The sequence below is a fragment of the Talpa europaea genome, assembly GCF_964194135.1.
Source record: "Talpa europaea genome assembly, chromosome: 1".
NCBI classification, from domain to species: domain Eukaryota; kingdom Metazoa; phylum Chordata; class Mammalia; order Eulipotyphla; family Talpidae; genus Talpa; species Talpa europaea.
The window spans coordinates 39,979,006-39,993,339 of record NC_140073.1 but is presented as its reverse complement, the minus strand read 5'-3'; the positions used below and the strand labels follow the sequence as shown (position 1 = coordinate 39,993,339).

Below are 14,334 nucleotides of genomic sequence, written 5' to 3'. Positions count from 1 at the left end.
TTCCTTCTTCCTGAGGGACTTATCAGGGAGGTAGAGGAAGTAACAGACTACTGAGGACACTGTGCATCTGGGGTGGAAGGGTCTCGGGGAAAATGGGCAGGGAAAAGGGATGCCAGAGGTAGATTCTGTTCCATCTTCTTCCCAAGGTCATTCTTTCAGGAGCCCCCAGGGCTCAGGGTGTGCCAGCCCCCAAGCATCCATGCAAAATAACCACAAAGTCAGCAACAGCATCTGTGCCTGCCCAGTGCTTTCCAGGTGCAGCTCATTTAAATCTCACAGCAACCTGCCAGGTAAGTACAGATCTGTTCAGCTCTGGCTACAACTCAGAGTGGAAGGAACATGCCCCAGGTCACTCCATGTGGTGGAGCTTGGGTCTGAACCCAGACTGACCCAGGCCTGTGTAAGAACCAATATACCCCCAAAGTGAGGTGTGCTTGCACTAGGGAGAATCACTGATGTTCAGGAAAATGATATTTAATTCATTACTAATTAAACTTCTATGGGTTTTATTTAATCTTTTAAGTATTTACATTCCCATCAGTTTTATGATGTACATTTACACTAATAATGGTGTATCTATGTACACGTATTCATGTGTGCACATGCATGTGTGCCAAAATAGTTTTACCTGATGGGAGTGTGCAACCCAAAGTGTTTGCAGACCACCACTGCTTTAAATGAACTGGTATGTCTGGCCACTTCTGATGTGGTGGCCTTTATATTCACGATCCTGTGTGATCTTCACAATAAACCTGTGAGGGTAGGTCTATTGTGAATTTTTCAGATGAGAAAATTGAGCCCTGGAGACGTTGGTTAAGTTGCTTAAGGTGCCCAGCTTGTAAATGGCAGCACTGGGCCTGGGACCCGAGGGTCCTAGTTCCTCCAGCAAAGTGGTTAAGTACACAGGTGTGCAGCTAGTGTGTCTGCACACTAGCCGAAGACGAGCTCTGGCTCCACCACTAAACTTTGTGACCTTGAGCATATTACTTGATCTCTCTCTCTCTCTCTCGAATCTATTTCTCCAATTGCAAGAAAGGAATACAGAATCCAACTTCATAGTGCTGTTGTAAGAATTTAGTGACTGACACTTGATGCCTGGCACATAGTAAGCACTCAGTAAATGCTGGCTGGATGGTAACCCACAGTCCTGCCCACAAGGGGGCTCCCCTCCCCCTTAGGTGATTGGTCTGGACACTCACGGCAGAGGCGCGGGGTCCTCCAGTCAATGGCCTGCCCGTGCTGACAGCACTGGTGGGCATAGGCAGACACGCTGGCACAGAAGCACTCACAGTCACCACCCCGGCTGCACCCACATGTGTCCGTCAGGCAGTTTGAGTAAAACCAAGTGACATCGACCTAGAGAAGATCAGAAGTCAGAGGTCAGAGGGTAGATCCTAAAGGTTAGCCCTGCAGTTTCTTGGCAGATGCCCCCAGCCTCATGAGCAGCATAAACCTGAGGGAGCACAGGATGGGGTTAGCTGCCTGTGTTGTGAGGGCAGAAAGGTGACTATGGGAAACAAGAGCGTGATGGCCCAGGCAAACCTCACTCTGCCCACTAAACTCTCCCTCCCTGCGCCATTGGATGGGGAGCTGAAGCATGCACCGCCTGACAGGGCCCGAGATAATCCCGGCCTGTGTAGGCCCTGGAGGTGCTGTGCAGAGCTGAGTGCCAGTCACCAGTGTGGTCAGAACAGCCAGTGGCCAATGCCGGGGCATGAAGGATTTAGGTTCTCTGTTCAGAAGACCTAACTTCCTGATGGAGGAAGAGCCAGGACGAGTGAGGCTTGGAAAAGGCCTGGACACTGGCTTTCTGTCCCTGGTCATCTGGGGAAACAGGACAGACTTCTCTAAGCAGGTCAGAGGCCAGGAGGGCAGAGGCAGCTTCTTCATCCACACCTGAGGTGTCCTCCTGAGGTCTAGGGGTCTCAGGGCAGAAAGGAGTGGGCATCTGGATGGTGACTCGGGAGGGCGAGGCCAGGGCACTTACCACAGGGTGGCAGGTCTCGAACACTTCACTGAGCAGGATGCTGCACTCCTTTTTGGCAAATGTTTCTCGGAGAGGATTCAGGACGCACGTGTCCCGGGGGTCGAGGGTATCTGGGCACTGATGGGCAAAAGCAGAGCTACTGATCTCCCTATTCCCCAAACCTGTTGCCTGACATAGCAGATAGACTCAGTGTGCCCCTTCTGATCCCCACTCCTGGTGCTCATGCCCTTGTTTAATATGCTCCCCTTTAGTGAGAGTGGGAGACTCATGACTTGCTTCAAACCAACTTAAGAGGGGAGGGGTGCTATTATGCTGCATGATAATGTTGCATATGATTACAGAGCCAGCTTGCTGGAGCCTCTCTCTTGCAGGCTGTGAGGAAGCAAGCAGCCCTCTTCCATGACCTAAGGACAAGCTTCTCTAAGTGTTGGCCAGAGTCCATCTGGGTGAGGGGAGGCAGTCACCTTGGGGAGACTTTACCTCAACCGCAGCCCAGCTGCTACCAAACTCCTGGGGGTTAGTCAACTCAAGGTTCTCTGGGGTCCTCATCTCATTGATGGTTTTTAAATCAAAGTTCCCACAAAGTCCTGCCAGCTGGCCCTGAGAAAAGAGAGGACAACACAGTCAGTTGCAGGCACACCAGGGGTGAACCATGGGCAGAGGGATCTTCAAGAAGCCAGGGGTCAGAAGTGACTTTCGGAGTCCCGGTTTGAAGAACGGTAGGAAAAGAGTCAGAGAAGAAAGGGCAGAGAGCAGCGTGGGGGAGGATGGGCTGGAGTGCATGATGCTCCTGTTTCTTCAGAAGGGTTTAGATCAGTGTGATTCAGCTCAGCCCCAGGCAGGAGCACAGGGCCCCTGGGGGTCACTGGTCACATAACTACCTGCCACTGTGGCCCAGCCTGGATGTGCACTGTGGTTCTCTGGTCCCATAAGAGGGTGATGTGCTCCCGTGGGAAATGCACCAGTGTGAAAAACCCTGCTCGCCACGTGTGAACCTCCTGCTTCTCATCCAGGAAGCTCTCAGGACTCTAGGGGGACAAAGATGGTCATTCCTGAAGCCCAAGTGTCCCCCATCATCTGGGTCAACTGGGCCTGGTTACAAGTCACTGCTCAGCCCCAGAATCTTACATTGACCTTTGTATTCCTGACTCTGAGTCAGTGGCATGCCAAGAGAAACTTATGTAAGGAAACCAGCCCTTAGCCCCCTCCACCCTGTTAAACTGCAAATTGTCTCTACAACCATCGCCAGCACTGGGCCTTACAGGGTTTCCCGAGTCGTCTTCAAAGATGATGAGTGAGTTGCCAACATTAATGGAAATAAATTTCCTGCAGGTGATGCCAGAGCTGTAGCAGTTTACATTTTCTACAATCACAGAGAAGCTGAAATCTGATGTGCTCTGAGGAGAAAATAAGTTCACTCAATGAAACAAGAGAAAGAAAAGATCCTGCAGAGAGGCATGCCCCCAATTATGCATCACATTGGAGTCCAGAGCATCAACATGCACTGACAGGTCCTCAGCCTCAGCTGCTCTTGGTCCCCATGGAGCCAGCTGGACAGAACGTCCAGAAGCTCACCTTGATCAGGTGCACTTTGCACGCCCCCACAAAGTCAAACGGGAGCCCATCAAATGTGCGGTAATGCCGGTCACCGTAGGCTGTGCAGGTGGAGGCGCAGGGATGGAGCGCACACTGGAAGGAGCCTTGTTGGCAGACACTGAAACATACACATCCAGAACAGCTTGCAGGGCACATCCCCATCGCACCCTGAATATCCATGACACAACCACTGGGCTCCGGGACCAAGGGTCAAAAAATGCCCACAACCTCCAACAGAAGCCTGGAGGGTGGAAATGTGAGTCCCCATTTAATGTAGGAGACACAGGAGCTCAGAGAGGTTAAAGAAAACACAGCCAATAAGCAGTGGAACTGAGAGTGAATCCAGATCTATTCATGTGGAAGTCTTCTGGGGGGGAATGACAATAAACACCAGGGAACACAGCACAAAGGCTGGTCAGCTTTTTGAGGTCCTAGGTCATGAATTTAACACGAGACCAAGTAGCCTAAGTGTTCCTCCAGCCACATTCGTCTGCTTGGATAAAGGTGCAAAAGGTGGATGTCACCAGCATGGTGATTTTGATAAACAAGTAGGATGAAGCAGGAGAGGAGCAAGTCATTAAGGCAGGAGGAATCCCTGGGGATTCTAGATCTTCTTCACCTTACAGCATAGGAGGGACATGAGAGCTGAGCAAAGCTGGTGGCTGGGAGTGGCGATACAGAACACACCCATCTGTGAAACACCAAACTGGGAACCAACACAGCCTGTCTGACCTAAGACTACTCTACCCAGGATCTTGTGCCCTTCCTGAACTCTGTGAACAGTACTGGACTCTGATGTGAGTCCCAGATAGGAAGTAGGTTACACTGGAATGAGCTAGGCAGCCTCTATGAGGGGTCCTGATCCTGTCTCTTTCCCCTCTTCATCTTAACCTCACGATTCTAACTGATGTGCTTTGATCACTGTCCAGGAATCGGGCTCAGGGTCCCCTGAATCTTGGTTCCCTGGGGCAGTGGCAGGGATGCCTCAGTCCTACAGATATAGCTGGGTCCTGGAGGATCTCTCACAGCCCTGGAACTCATTCACATATTCATACACATTTGCACATATATGTCCCTATACCAAGTGAACATGCACACAAATATATATAAATGCACCTGTCTAGATAGACAAATTCAAAATTGTATGTATTTGCTAACACCTTCATGTTCATGAATGCTCACCTATTCATATACAAGCTTGTACAAGTACATTCACATATGCAGTCTATGTGTTTTGTATTTGTTCCCACCCTTACATGTTCACATAAATATGCAAACATATTGTCATGGTCACAAATATGCAAGTGTACATATTCATATATCTGTTTGAACATACTCATATTCATGCAAATACTCACAAAACCCAAAATTCTTTCTATGCCTCCACTTGTACGTACAGAAACTCCTCCATAGCACACAAACACATACCATGAATACGAACATGGTGCTTTAGTGTGGTCATGATCTTGCATTCCATATCCATTAAAAAATAGAGCCTGGGTGAGGTCCTCACTTACCAGGTATGGCAGGGAGACATGACCTGGTCTCCAGGGAAATACTCTTTCCCCTTCCAAGTACATGGGCATTCCTCTGGCAGGAAACATGCATCCCCATGTCTGAGCAGGCTGTAGGGACAAGCAAACAGGTGGTCAGGAGATTGCCCTCCCAAACCTGCCATTTATGGAGGTGGCTGGATCCACAAGATGCCCTTGGGACCTGTCAGCATTTACCATAGGAGGAACTGACCACACAACACAGTCCTGTTGCTCAGTTGGGTTCAGAGATACCTTAATATGGGAAAAAACACAGACAGATTCAATCCAGCTATGAAGTCTTAGTCATCTATCAGGAAACAAGGTTCAGCTCTACCAGAGACAAACCCCTGGTCATCTGAATGCCAGTGTCTCTTAAGTACCAGCCGCATACTAACAAACCAACTGACACGGGCACTGGTCCACTTACCCAAGCTGCTTGAGGAGCTATGAATAGATCTGTACTAACAAAAATGTTAAAAGAAGTTTTTCGGTAAGATCTAAACTTAGATCTGAAGACATGAAGAACTACAAAAACAGAAGCTATGTTGGTAAATATTTTCAAAATTCTCTCTTATTTCTTTAATAGATAATTGATGATTTAAGGCAATATTAATGTCAATGAACTGTGGGGTTTTTAACATATATAGTAGTAAAATGCATGACAATAACAACACAAAGAACAAGAAGGGAGTAAATGAAAGTGTGCTGTTGTGAGTACTATATATAAAGTGGTGAAATATTAATTCATAGTTGACTGTGATAAAGGAAAAACACTTACTATAATCTCTAGAAAAAACACAAAATAAAAATATGAAGATATACAGGTATAATGAAATAAAGGAGATAAAATAGAATACAAAAAATAAAAACCTTAACCAAAAGAAAAAGAAAATAGCACAGAATAGAAAACAAAGACCAATTAAATAAACAGATGTGAAATAATAAAACGGTCATATTACAACCAATCTAATTACTTTAAATGCATGTATAAACCCTCCAATTAAAGGGTAGATACTAACATATGCTTAAAAAGCAAAACCCAATTATATTCTATTTGAAAAAACAAGACTGACATATAAAGACAGATATAAGTAAAATGATGGGGGAAAATACCACACAAACACCACTAATAAGAAAGAGGGAGTGGTTATGTTAACATCAGATAAAATAGACTTCAAGACAAGTAGTATTAACAGTGATAAGAAGGGATATTTCATAATAATATAAGAGTCAATTTATCTAGATAATATGACAATCCTAAGTGGGCATGCACCAATAATAGAGCTTCAAAGAAAAGGAAGCAGAAACTCAAACAACTAAAAGGAGGATGAGAAAAATTCACACTTACAGTTGGAGGTTTCAACACACCTCTCTAGTAATGATAGAACAAACAGGCAAAAAAAAAAATCATCAATTCTGAAAATGCTCTTGACTTAATTGACAATTAAAGGGCTGTCTATCCAACAATAGCAGAATACACATTACTTATAAGAATACATGGATGTCAAGGCAACTGGACCATAAAAAACTCAATAAATTTCACAGGCTTAAAGTCATACAAAGTATATCTTTTGATTACAGTGAAATTAAATTAGAAATCAGGAATAGATAAAAGGGAAATCTCCAAATACTTCAAAATTACAATAGTGGTAATGAAAACACATCATATCAAAATTTGTAGAGTGCAGCTAATACAGAGCTTACAGGAAAATTTATAAATTTAAGTAGTTATATTAGAAAATAATAAAGAATTATTATCAAAGATCTAAAGTAGAAATATTAGAGCAAATTAAATCCAAAATGAATAAGAAGGAAATAATAAAAATAAGAGCAGAAAATAAGTAAAATAGAGAAAACCAATGAAACTAGAAGTTATAAAGTTCAATAAAATTGATACCCCCTTGCTAGACTGAATAGTAAAAAAAGGAAAAACTCAAGTTACCAATATCAGGAATAAGAGGAGACAGCACTACATCTTAGAGATATTAAAAGTAAAATAAGGAAATATTAGATATAATGCTTAACTAATAAGCTTGACAATCTAGATGGGCTATGCAACAACAAAAAATCAAATATCTAGAATAAATATTAATGAGAAATGTGCAGAACTTTTAAATGAAAACTATGTGCATTCTGAGAGAAATTAAAGAAGATCCATCAAATGGACAGATAATATCACAACTACAGATTGAAGGACTCACTAGTGTGAAGTGCCAGTTCTCCCCAAATTGAGCTACAGATTTTACACAATCACAGTTAAAATCCCAGAGGCTTTTTTTGTAGAAACTGGCAGTCTTATGTTAAATTTATATGGATATGTCAAGACTTAGAAGTGCCAAAAAAAAAAAAAAAGAAAGAAAGAAAGAAACTTTGGAAAAGAACAAACTTGGAGGACCAACACTTTCTGATGTCAAAACTTACTATAAAGCTTCAGATACTGGCCTAAAAATAGACAAACAGATCAATGGAACAGAATAGAGAATCCTGAAATAAACCCACATTTATACAGTCAATTGATTTTTTTCATCAAGGTGCCAAATCAATTTAATGGGGAAAAGAAAGTCTTTTTTTAAATTGGGGCTAAAACCACTAGCTTTCCATTGGACAAAATAAAATTAAACTTGACTCTATTTTACAATATATACAAAATATAATAATTTTAGATAGACTATAGATCCAAATATAAAAGCTATAAAAATATAAAACTATAAAGCCCTTAAAGGAAAACTCAGGAGACTATCTTTGAAAACTTAGAGTTGGCAAAGATTTCTTAGACAGAACACAGAGTATTAATCACAGAGAAAAAATTATAAATTAGACAGCATCAAAATTAAATACTTCTTATCAGATATTTAGGCATATTATGACACATATTAAGGCAAACCATAGACCAGGAGAAAATATTTGGAATATATGTATCTGATAAAGGACTTGCAACTAGAACTTCTATAACTCAATTAAAAAAAATAATCAAAAAGAGAAAAGAAATGTGTAAAGTACTTGAATGGACACTACACAAAGGAAGATACACAAATGACCAAAAAGTACACAAAAATGTACTCACTTTAAGTCATTAGAGAGACAGAAATTAAAACCATAATGAGAAATGACTATGTATTACTAAAGTAACAAAAACCCAAAGGACTGAAAACAGCAAGTGTTGGTGAGGATGCAGAACAGCCTGAATTCTCATCCAGTAAGACTGTAAGCCAAACAAGTATTTTGGATTATGTGGTTACATAAGCATCTCCCCTAAGACCCAGTCATTCCACTTTGCAGTGTTCATTCAAGAGAAAGACACAGCTGTCTTCAAAATAGTTCCAAACTGGAAACAACCCAAAAATCCCTCAACATTTGAGAGGATAAATGAATTATTGTTAAGTTCGTACTCTGGAATATTACTGAGTGATGAAAAGGCAAACTATGAGCAAAAGCAGCAAGGTGGATCAACCTCGAAAACACATGGTAGGGAAAAGAAAACAGATATCAGGGACAGATACGGTATGTTTCTTTTACATGACTTTCTAGAATAGCTAGATGCCTCTGGTGAGGAAGGAACCAACTAGGAAGAGAAACAGGGTATGAGGGGATTTTTTTTTTTTTTTGAGGTGATGGAAAGAATTCTACAGCTTGGTAGAGGGGTGGGTCACAAGAGGGTATAAATTTATCAAAGTTTAGCAAACTGTATACTTATAATCTTCATTTTACTGCATATAAATTAGGCTTCACTTTGTAAAATTAAAAGGGAAAAAAGTGAGATATCAAAGCTTATGGAGGGGGACCCACAATTTTGTTGGGGAGCTCCCAAAATATCTGTTTTCATTCGTTTTTTTTTTTCCTCTTGACCTAGCCAATTAAAAAAGAAAATCCTCTTTCCTCTGTTGCCTGGGAGGCAAAACCTTCTAGGCCTCCCTCTATTCTAAGAAACACCATGAAGAGGGCTGGGGTCCCAGTAGACTTGCACTTAATCGGTCTTTTCTCTCTGCAGCACATCCCTCCTGATGCTCCCAAGATCAAAGTCTCTGATTGGGTTTCTTTGGAGGCGCTTACCACCTTTCTCCTGAGGGCCAGGAGACTGGGAACTAACTTCCTGACCTAGACCAGCAGCTCATCCTCCTGCCTCCCTCCCACCAGCCTGTCCCTGAGATGCCTGGTACTGCTCCTTCTTTGCTTTCCCCTCTGGAGGCATCAGCCATTAACCTTGCTCTGCAAGGTCAGGTTCTACACATCCATCCTCATTCCTTCTTCAAACTCTATTGATCTCCTGTCATTGTCACCCCTGTCCTGTTCTCCCTGTCCCTGGGGGATTTCTACTATTTTTTACTCCATTACTAACATTTCATTGCGGTTGTGGGAGGAAGCAGGAAAAACAAAAAGAATGTGATTAATCCACTATGTTTTCCCTGAAACCACTTAACCTTTCTAAGCCTCTATTTTTTTCATGTGTAAACAGGGATAATGGCATCTTCTTCCCAAGGTCATTATGAAAATTTAATTATAGACCTGGGCACACTGCCTCAAGCCTAGTAGATACACAACAAATATCGGTTTCTTGCCCCTCTCCTCACAATTGCATCAGATACCAGCCATGGCCTGGCTCACCACCTCCCACCTTCAGCCCCAGGTCCTGTCTCTTGCCAATTCCTCAGGGGGCTTTCCTGCTGCCCACCATCCCCAGCCCTCTCCTTGTCTTTGCAGGCCTGGCTGCATCCCTGAGCACCTACTGTACGCAGACACACAGGCACCTACCAAGACTTGAGGTCTCTGTCCTCAAGGTGCTCTCAATCCATAGAGCACCCTCTTTACTTGTTAAGACACCCTCTCAGGGGGCATTTGCAAGTGCATGGACTTCAAATGAAGGAAGCCAATGCTATCTGCTTACATCGAGTGCTTACTCTGTGGCTTCTTTGCAGATGAGAATCTGAGACCAGGGAGAAGTTTACTAATTTACCCAGCAAGTAGCAGAATCAGGATCCAAGTCTGACTCCAGAGTCTGTGCTCAGGACACTGAGCTACCCTAGACCCTTGGCTCAGCACCCAGATGCAAAGAAATCTGGAGCGGCAGACCCCTGCAGTGGGCCCAGAGTCCTTTGGAGCAATTCACAGCACCAAGAGAGTCTTAAAAACAGTTTGGAGTTGGCATGGGGACTATGAGGCCCAGGGTTCCAGGAAGAGGTTAAGGAAAATTCTTGGACATCACTGGAAGCCCTATCCTGGCTCCCAAGAGGATGTTCCAGGATGGCAGGAAATGCTTATCCTTCCTTTACAAGTTAGACTATGATAGTTTCCTTTTGACAAGCACCTCTGGAATGTGTGTACATCCTCATTGCACATGAGATACTGCACATCAGGCCGTGGGCAAATACCCCAAGAGGTGATGGGGCTTCAGCACTAAGAAGTGAAAGGAAGCAGGTATTTATAGAGCGCTTGCTCCTCAGTGCCTGGCTCTTTGCAGTCATTGGCTCATTCACTCTCACAAGAACCAGCTCGGCTGGTCTTACTCCGGCCAAATGGGAAGGCTAGAATAAGCCATCATGGCTCCTTGGGCAGACCACTTCCCTCTGCCCTATCTCTAGCCTCAGCTTCTTCATATGAGTCTCAGGGACACTCTGGGACTGAAGGAAAAAATTATACAGTTCTTCATAAAAGGAAAATTCCACCTGACTGGCCCTTCCCCTGCCTACCCTGCCCACCCTGACCTCCCCTGCTGCCAGGCTTGTGTCAGGCTCCTGGCTGACCTCCTGGTGTCTGCAAGGCTGACGGGCACAGCCCTGTGCCTCCCAGCCATGGCATGAGGGGCCCCTCGGTTCTCTCCCACAGACCTGAGGGGAGACCAGAGTCATGAATGAGCATCGAAGAGTGGGGTGTTGGACCCCAGCCGCCACCTCAGTGTAGAGAAGCCACATGGGAATCTCACAGCTTTTCCCGGGCACCCCGGAGGGAGACTCTCCACCAGGTGGGCCTTTCTTTTTAGAGTGCTGCAGGGATACTGGCCTCCCACCCAAGGGCTCCCATCCAACCACTGCAGAGAGAGCACAAGAGCCACAGGATGGGTCTCCCCTCTCACAGCCTTCAATCCCCCGTGCATGTCATGTGTACCACGTACCCCTCTCACTGATTCCACTTTGGTACCTCATTACTCTTCACAACAATGTGAGCAGTAAAGGTCAGGGGTAGGTATTCTTCTTCTTCCCATTTTACAGATGGAGACTGAACCTCAAAGAGGCAGAGGCTTTCTTTGTCCAAGGTCACATGTGGGGAAGAAGCGGAGCCCAGTGGCAGCCACTCCAGGGTGGGTCACCCTGCTCCTGCTTAAATTCCTCACCGGCCATCACTGTCACTCCCTGTAAGGCTGCGAGGCTTTCCCCACCCTGCACCCCACCTGGTGGTCCTGATTCTGCCAGCAGCAGAAGTAGGAGCCCCTCGCATCCTGGATACATACCCCTGGGGACAGGCACAGCCCGAAAGGCAGGGGCCCCGGGCTGGCACGCTGAGATTCAGCAGCTGCTGCTCACACGTCCTCTCTCTGCTCAGTTCAGGGTCTGCGTGCCGGTCAGTGCAGTTGACAAAGATCTGGCCCGCTGGGCAGGCAGCAGCTGCGAGAGAAAAGGGAGGGCACTTAGGAGAGCTGGGACACTTAAGCAGAGTGCCGGGAACATCTGGGCCTGGGGTGGACCTGGGGTGGCTAAGGAGACTTTGGGACCCAGATGGGGCTCTGACGCTTTCTTGTCTGGCTGCTCTAAGGTGTCCCGTGCATTCCAGATACACATCACAACCTGAGGGAGGGGCGCTACTGTCACACAACAGGACAGCCACCATCACTGCCACCAAGACAGCACCTCCCCCCAGGTATTGTTTCTGGCACTCCACGTTCACCCACTTATTTAATGCTGCCTCAACTCAGAGATCTATTACCAGATCCCATTTTCTCATACAATGGAGAGCTGCCACATCTGCTTGCAAAAGGGATAATACAGGGAAAGGATGCCCCGGAGGGACCAGGAGAGGGACCAGAAGAGCACAGTCATGCAGCGTGGAAGACGGGGCAAAGACATAACAGAGATGTTATGTCTGTTATGTCAGCTTCCCAATGCCTGTCTTTCTGTGGCATAAACCTAACTCCTAAGCCTTCAGTTGAGTTGCCCATGCACTCTCATACTTGGTCCAAGGGATCTTTTTTAGGGAAACTGATAAAAGGGAGTGGAGTGCCATGCCCCGCCTGGGATGGAGCAGAGAAAAAGAAATGGCCACAGAAGTGACTAAAAGGAAAACAGTTTCTGAAATATACACAAGACATGGGGAGAATCCAGGAATCTAGGTTACGTACAAGAGTAAACGAAAGCTCAGAGAGGTGAAGTGAGTAACCCAGGACTGCACAGCTAGTGAGGGCTGGGCAAGAAATGAACCCACAGGGTAACATGATTGTTCCCTGATCCCCTCTACTTTAGTGACCTCCTCCATCCTGGAGCCCCTCTGAAGGCTCCAACCCCCTGTCGGACCCTCCTCCGGCCCTCTCAGGCTGACCCAACATTGTGACCCCTCCCCCATCTCTACTGCTGGGAGAGTCCCCAAGGCCCAGGCTGTCCTCACTATCTATGTGACCCCCACCTGGGCTGTGCAGTCACCTCAGTAGACATGTGACAGCTCAGACTAAGGTGATCCAAGATCCAGGGAAGGTCAAGGGACTGTCCAGACACTCCACCCAATTGCCCCAAAGGATACAGAATCTTGGCCTCTATTCAAGAAGCAGCCACTAGGGTGAGACTGTGGGTGAGACTGATTTTAGGAAAAGACCCTCTAACCTAGAGTCTTTCCTGGAGGGCAAGGAATGCAGCAGATTCAGTGTGGGGCAAGACCTGGGGTGGGCGCTCCCCTTTCTGATCTGTCCTTAAGCTCCTTCCTCTCCTCTCCATAACCCCACCAGGGGGCATGCCCCACCCTTCCAGTCACTCTTACATGGGGCTCTGCTATCACAGCTCATGACTCCATCTTTGCAGTGGCTGAAGAGGGAGAGAGAAAGAAACTAGATTAGCCAACCCCGTCACTGCAGAGCCCAGAAACAAACCCCCTCAATGCCTGTATTCAGGTCCCCACAGGGTTCAGACACCTATCCCCACTCCTATCCCTGGTTCCCTGCACAGAGGGGAGGGTGGGTGCTGCTTCTTGGAAAGTTCTGTTCAGTTGTGTTTTCTTCAGTAGCAACTTCATTTAAAGAGAGGACAGTGGGCCTCCCCAGTGGTGCAGCGGGTTGAGCGTGGCACTGTGAAGCTGTCTGCAGCCTCTGCAGTGCGGGTTCGATTCCCGGGGAGATACCAACCTCTCCTGTCATGCCTGCTGCTCCCTTCTGCAGTGTATTTCATCAGTCTGCCTGTTCTGTTCCCCGCTCTGTCTCTGGTGAATCCTCTCACCCTCCCGTGCCTCTGGCCTGTACCCCAGCTCTTGTATAAATAAATCTTTAAAAAAAAATAAAGAGAGGACAGTAATGCTGCCTCCCAAGGAGCTCACCAGTAGCCCAAAGATGGGATGTCACTGTCTCCAGGTGGGTAGTCCACTCCTTGGAAGTGGCAGGAGCACTGGTTCCTATCAAACCCGGGAAGAGAGAAAAATGAGAGCTGGAAATGACAGGGATCACCCCCTCCCCCAGACACCCTCCTCCCTACCTCCTGAGTCTGCCAGGGGCTTAAGGTCACAGAGAAAAGTAATAACATCTACTGTGACATGTGACATTTCTCCCGGGAGTGGGGGAGCCGACCTGGTACAGAGACAGAGGTCAGGGCTGAGGCCCAGATCCAGGGGCCATCCCTCAAACTTGGACAAGGACAGCCTCACTGGTCTGTACACGCCCAAAGCCAGCCTCACCTGAACTGAGGAAGGGTAAGGCAGTAAGAATGAACCCACACTTTCTGAGCCCATGCCGGGTGAGGAGCAGGGCAAATATTCTTGCTCTGGTCACTCACTCCCAGCATCTGTTCTGATGGCCCTCACTTCCTCTGGGTCTCTGCTCAAACATCACCTCAGCAGAAAGGCCTCCACCTTGTACCACACGGCAATAGCCCCTTCCCACCCCACAGCTCCCTGTTCTCACTCTGCTTCATTGGACTTTATAGCTCTTGTGAGCAGCTGACCCATCAGGTGTCTGTTTATTTCTCAACACCTAGAATGTGAGTTCCTTGACAGCAGGATTCTCCTTTGTTTGGTGCCGAATTCCCAGAGCGT

General features: G+C 46.3%; 1 protein-coding gene across 1 annotated transcript in view; it reads right to left on the bottom strand.

The window, feature by feature from the left end:
* The window catches only part of OTOG (otogelin), a gene marked incomplete at both ends in the record, with an annotated part of 72,398 nt that overhangs the window by 34,950 nt on the left and 23,114 nt on the right, over positions 1-14,334 (bottom strand). Inside the window, 10 exons of the mRNA XM_084240272.1 lie at positions 1,200-1,356; positions 1,988-2,104; positions 2,468-2,587; positions 2,869-3,015; positions 3,250-3,384; positions 3,563-3,701; positions 5,101-5,208; positions 11,561-11,714; positions 13,075-13,118; positions 13,624-13,698. Of these exons, the coding sequence (XP_084096398.1) occupies positions 1,200-1,356; positions 1,988-2,104; positions 2,468-2,587; positions 2,869-3,015; positions 3,250-3,384; positions 3,563-3,701; positions 5,101-5,208; positions 11,561-11,714; positions 13,075-13,118; positions 13,624-13,698 (1,196 nt within the window). The remainder of the gene's footprint in view (positions 1-1,199; positions 1,357-1,987; positions 2,105-2,467; positions 2,588-2,868; positions 3,016-3,249; positions 3,385-3,562; positions 3,702-5,100; positions 5,209-11,560; positions 11,715-13,074; positions 13,119-13,623; positions 13,699-14,334) is intronic.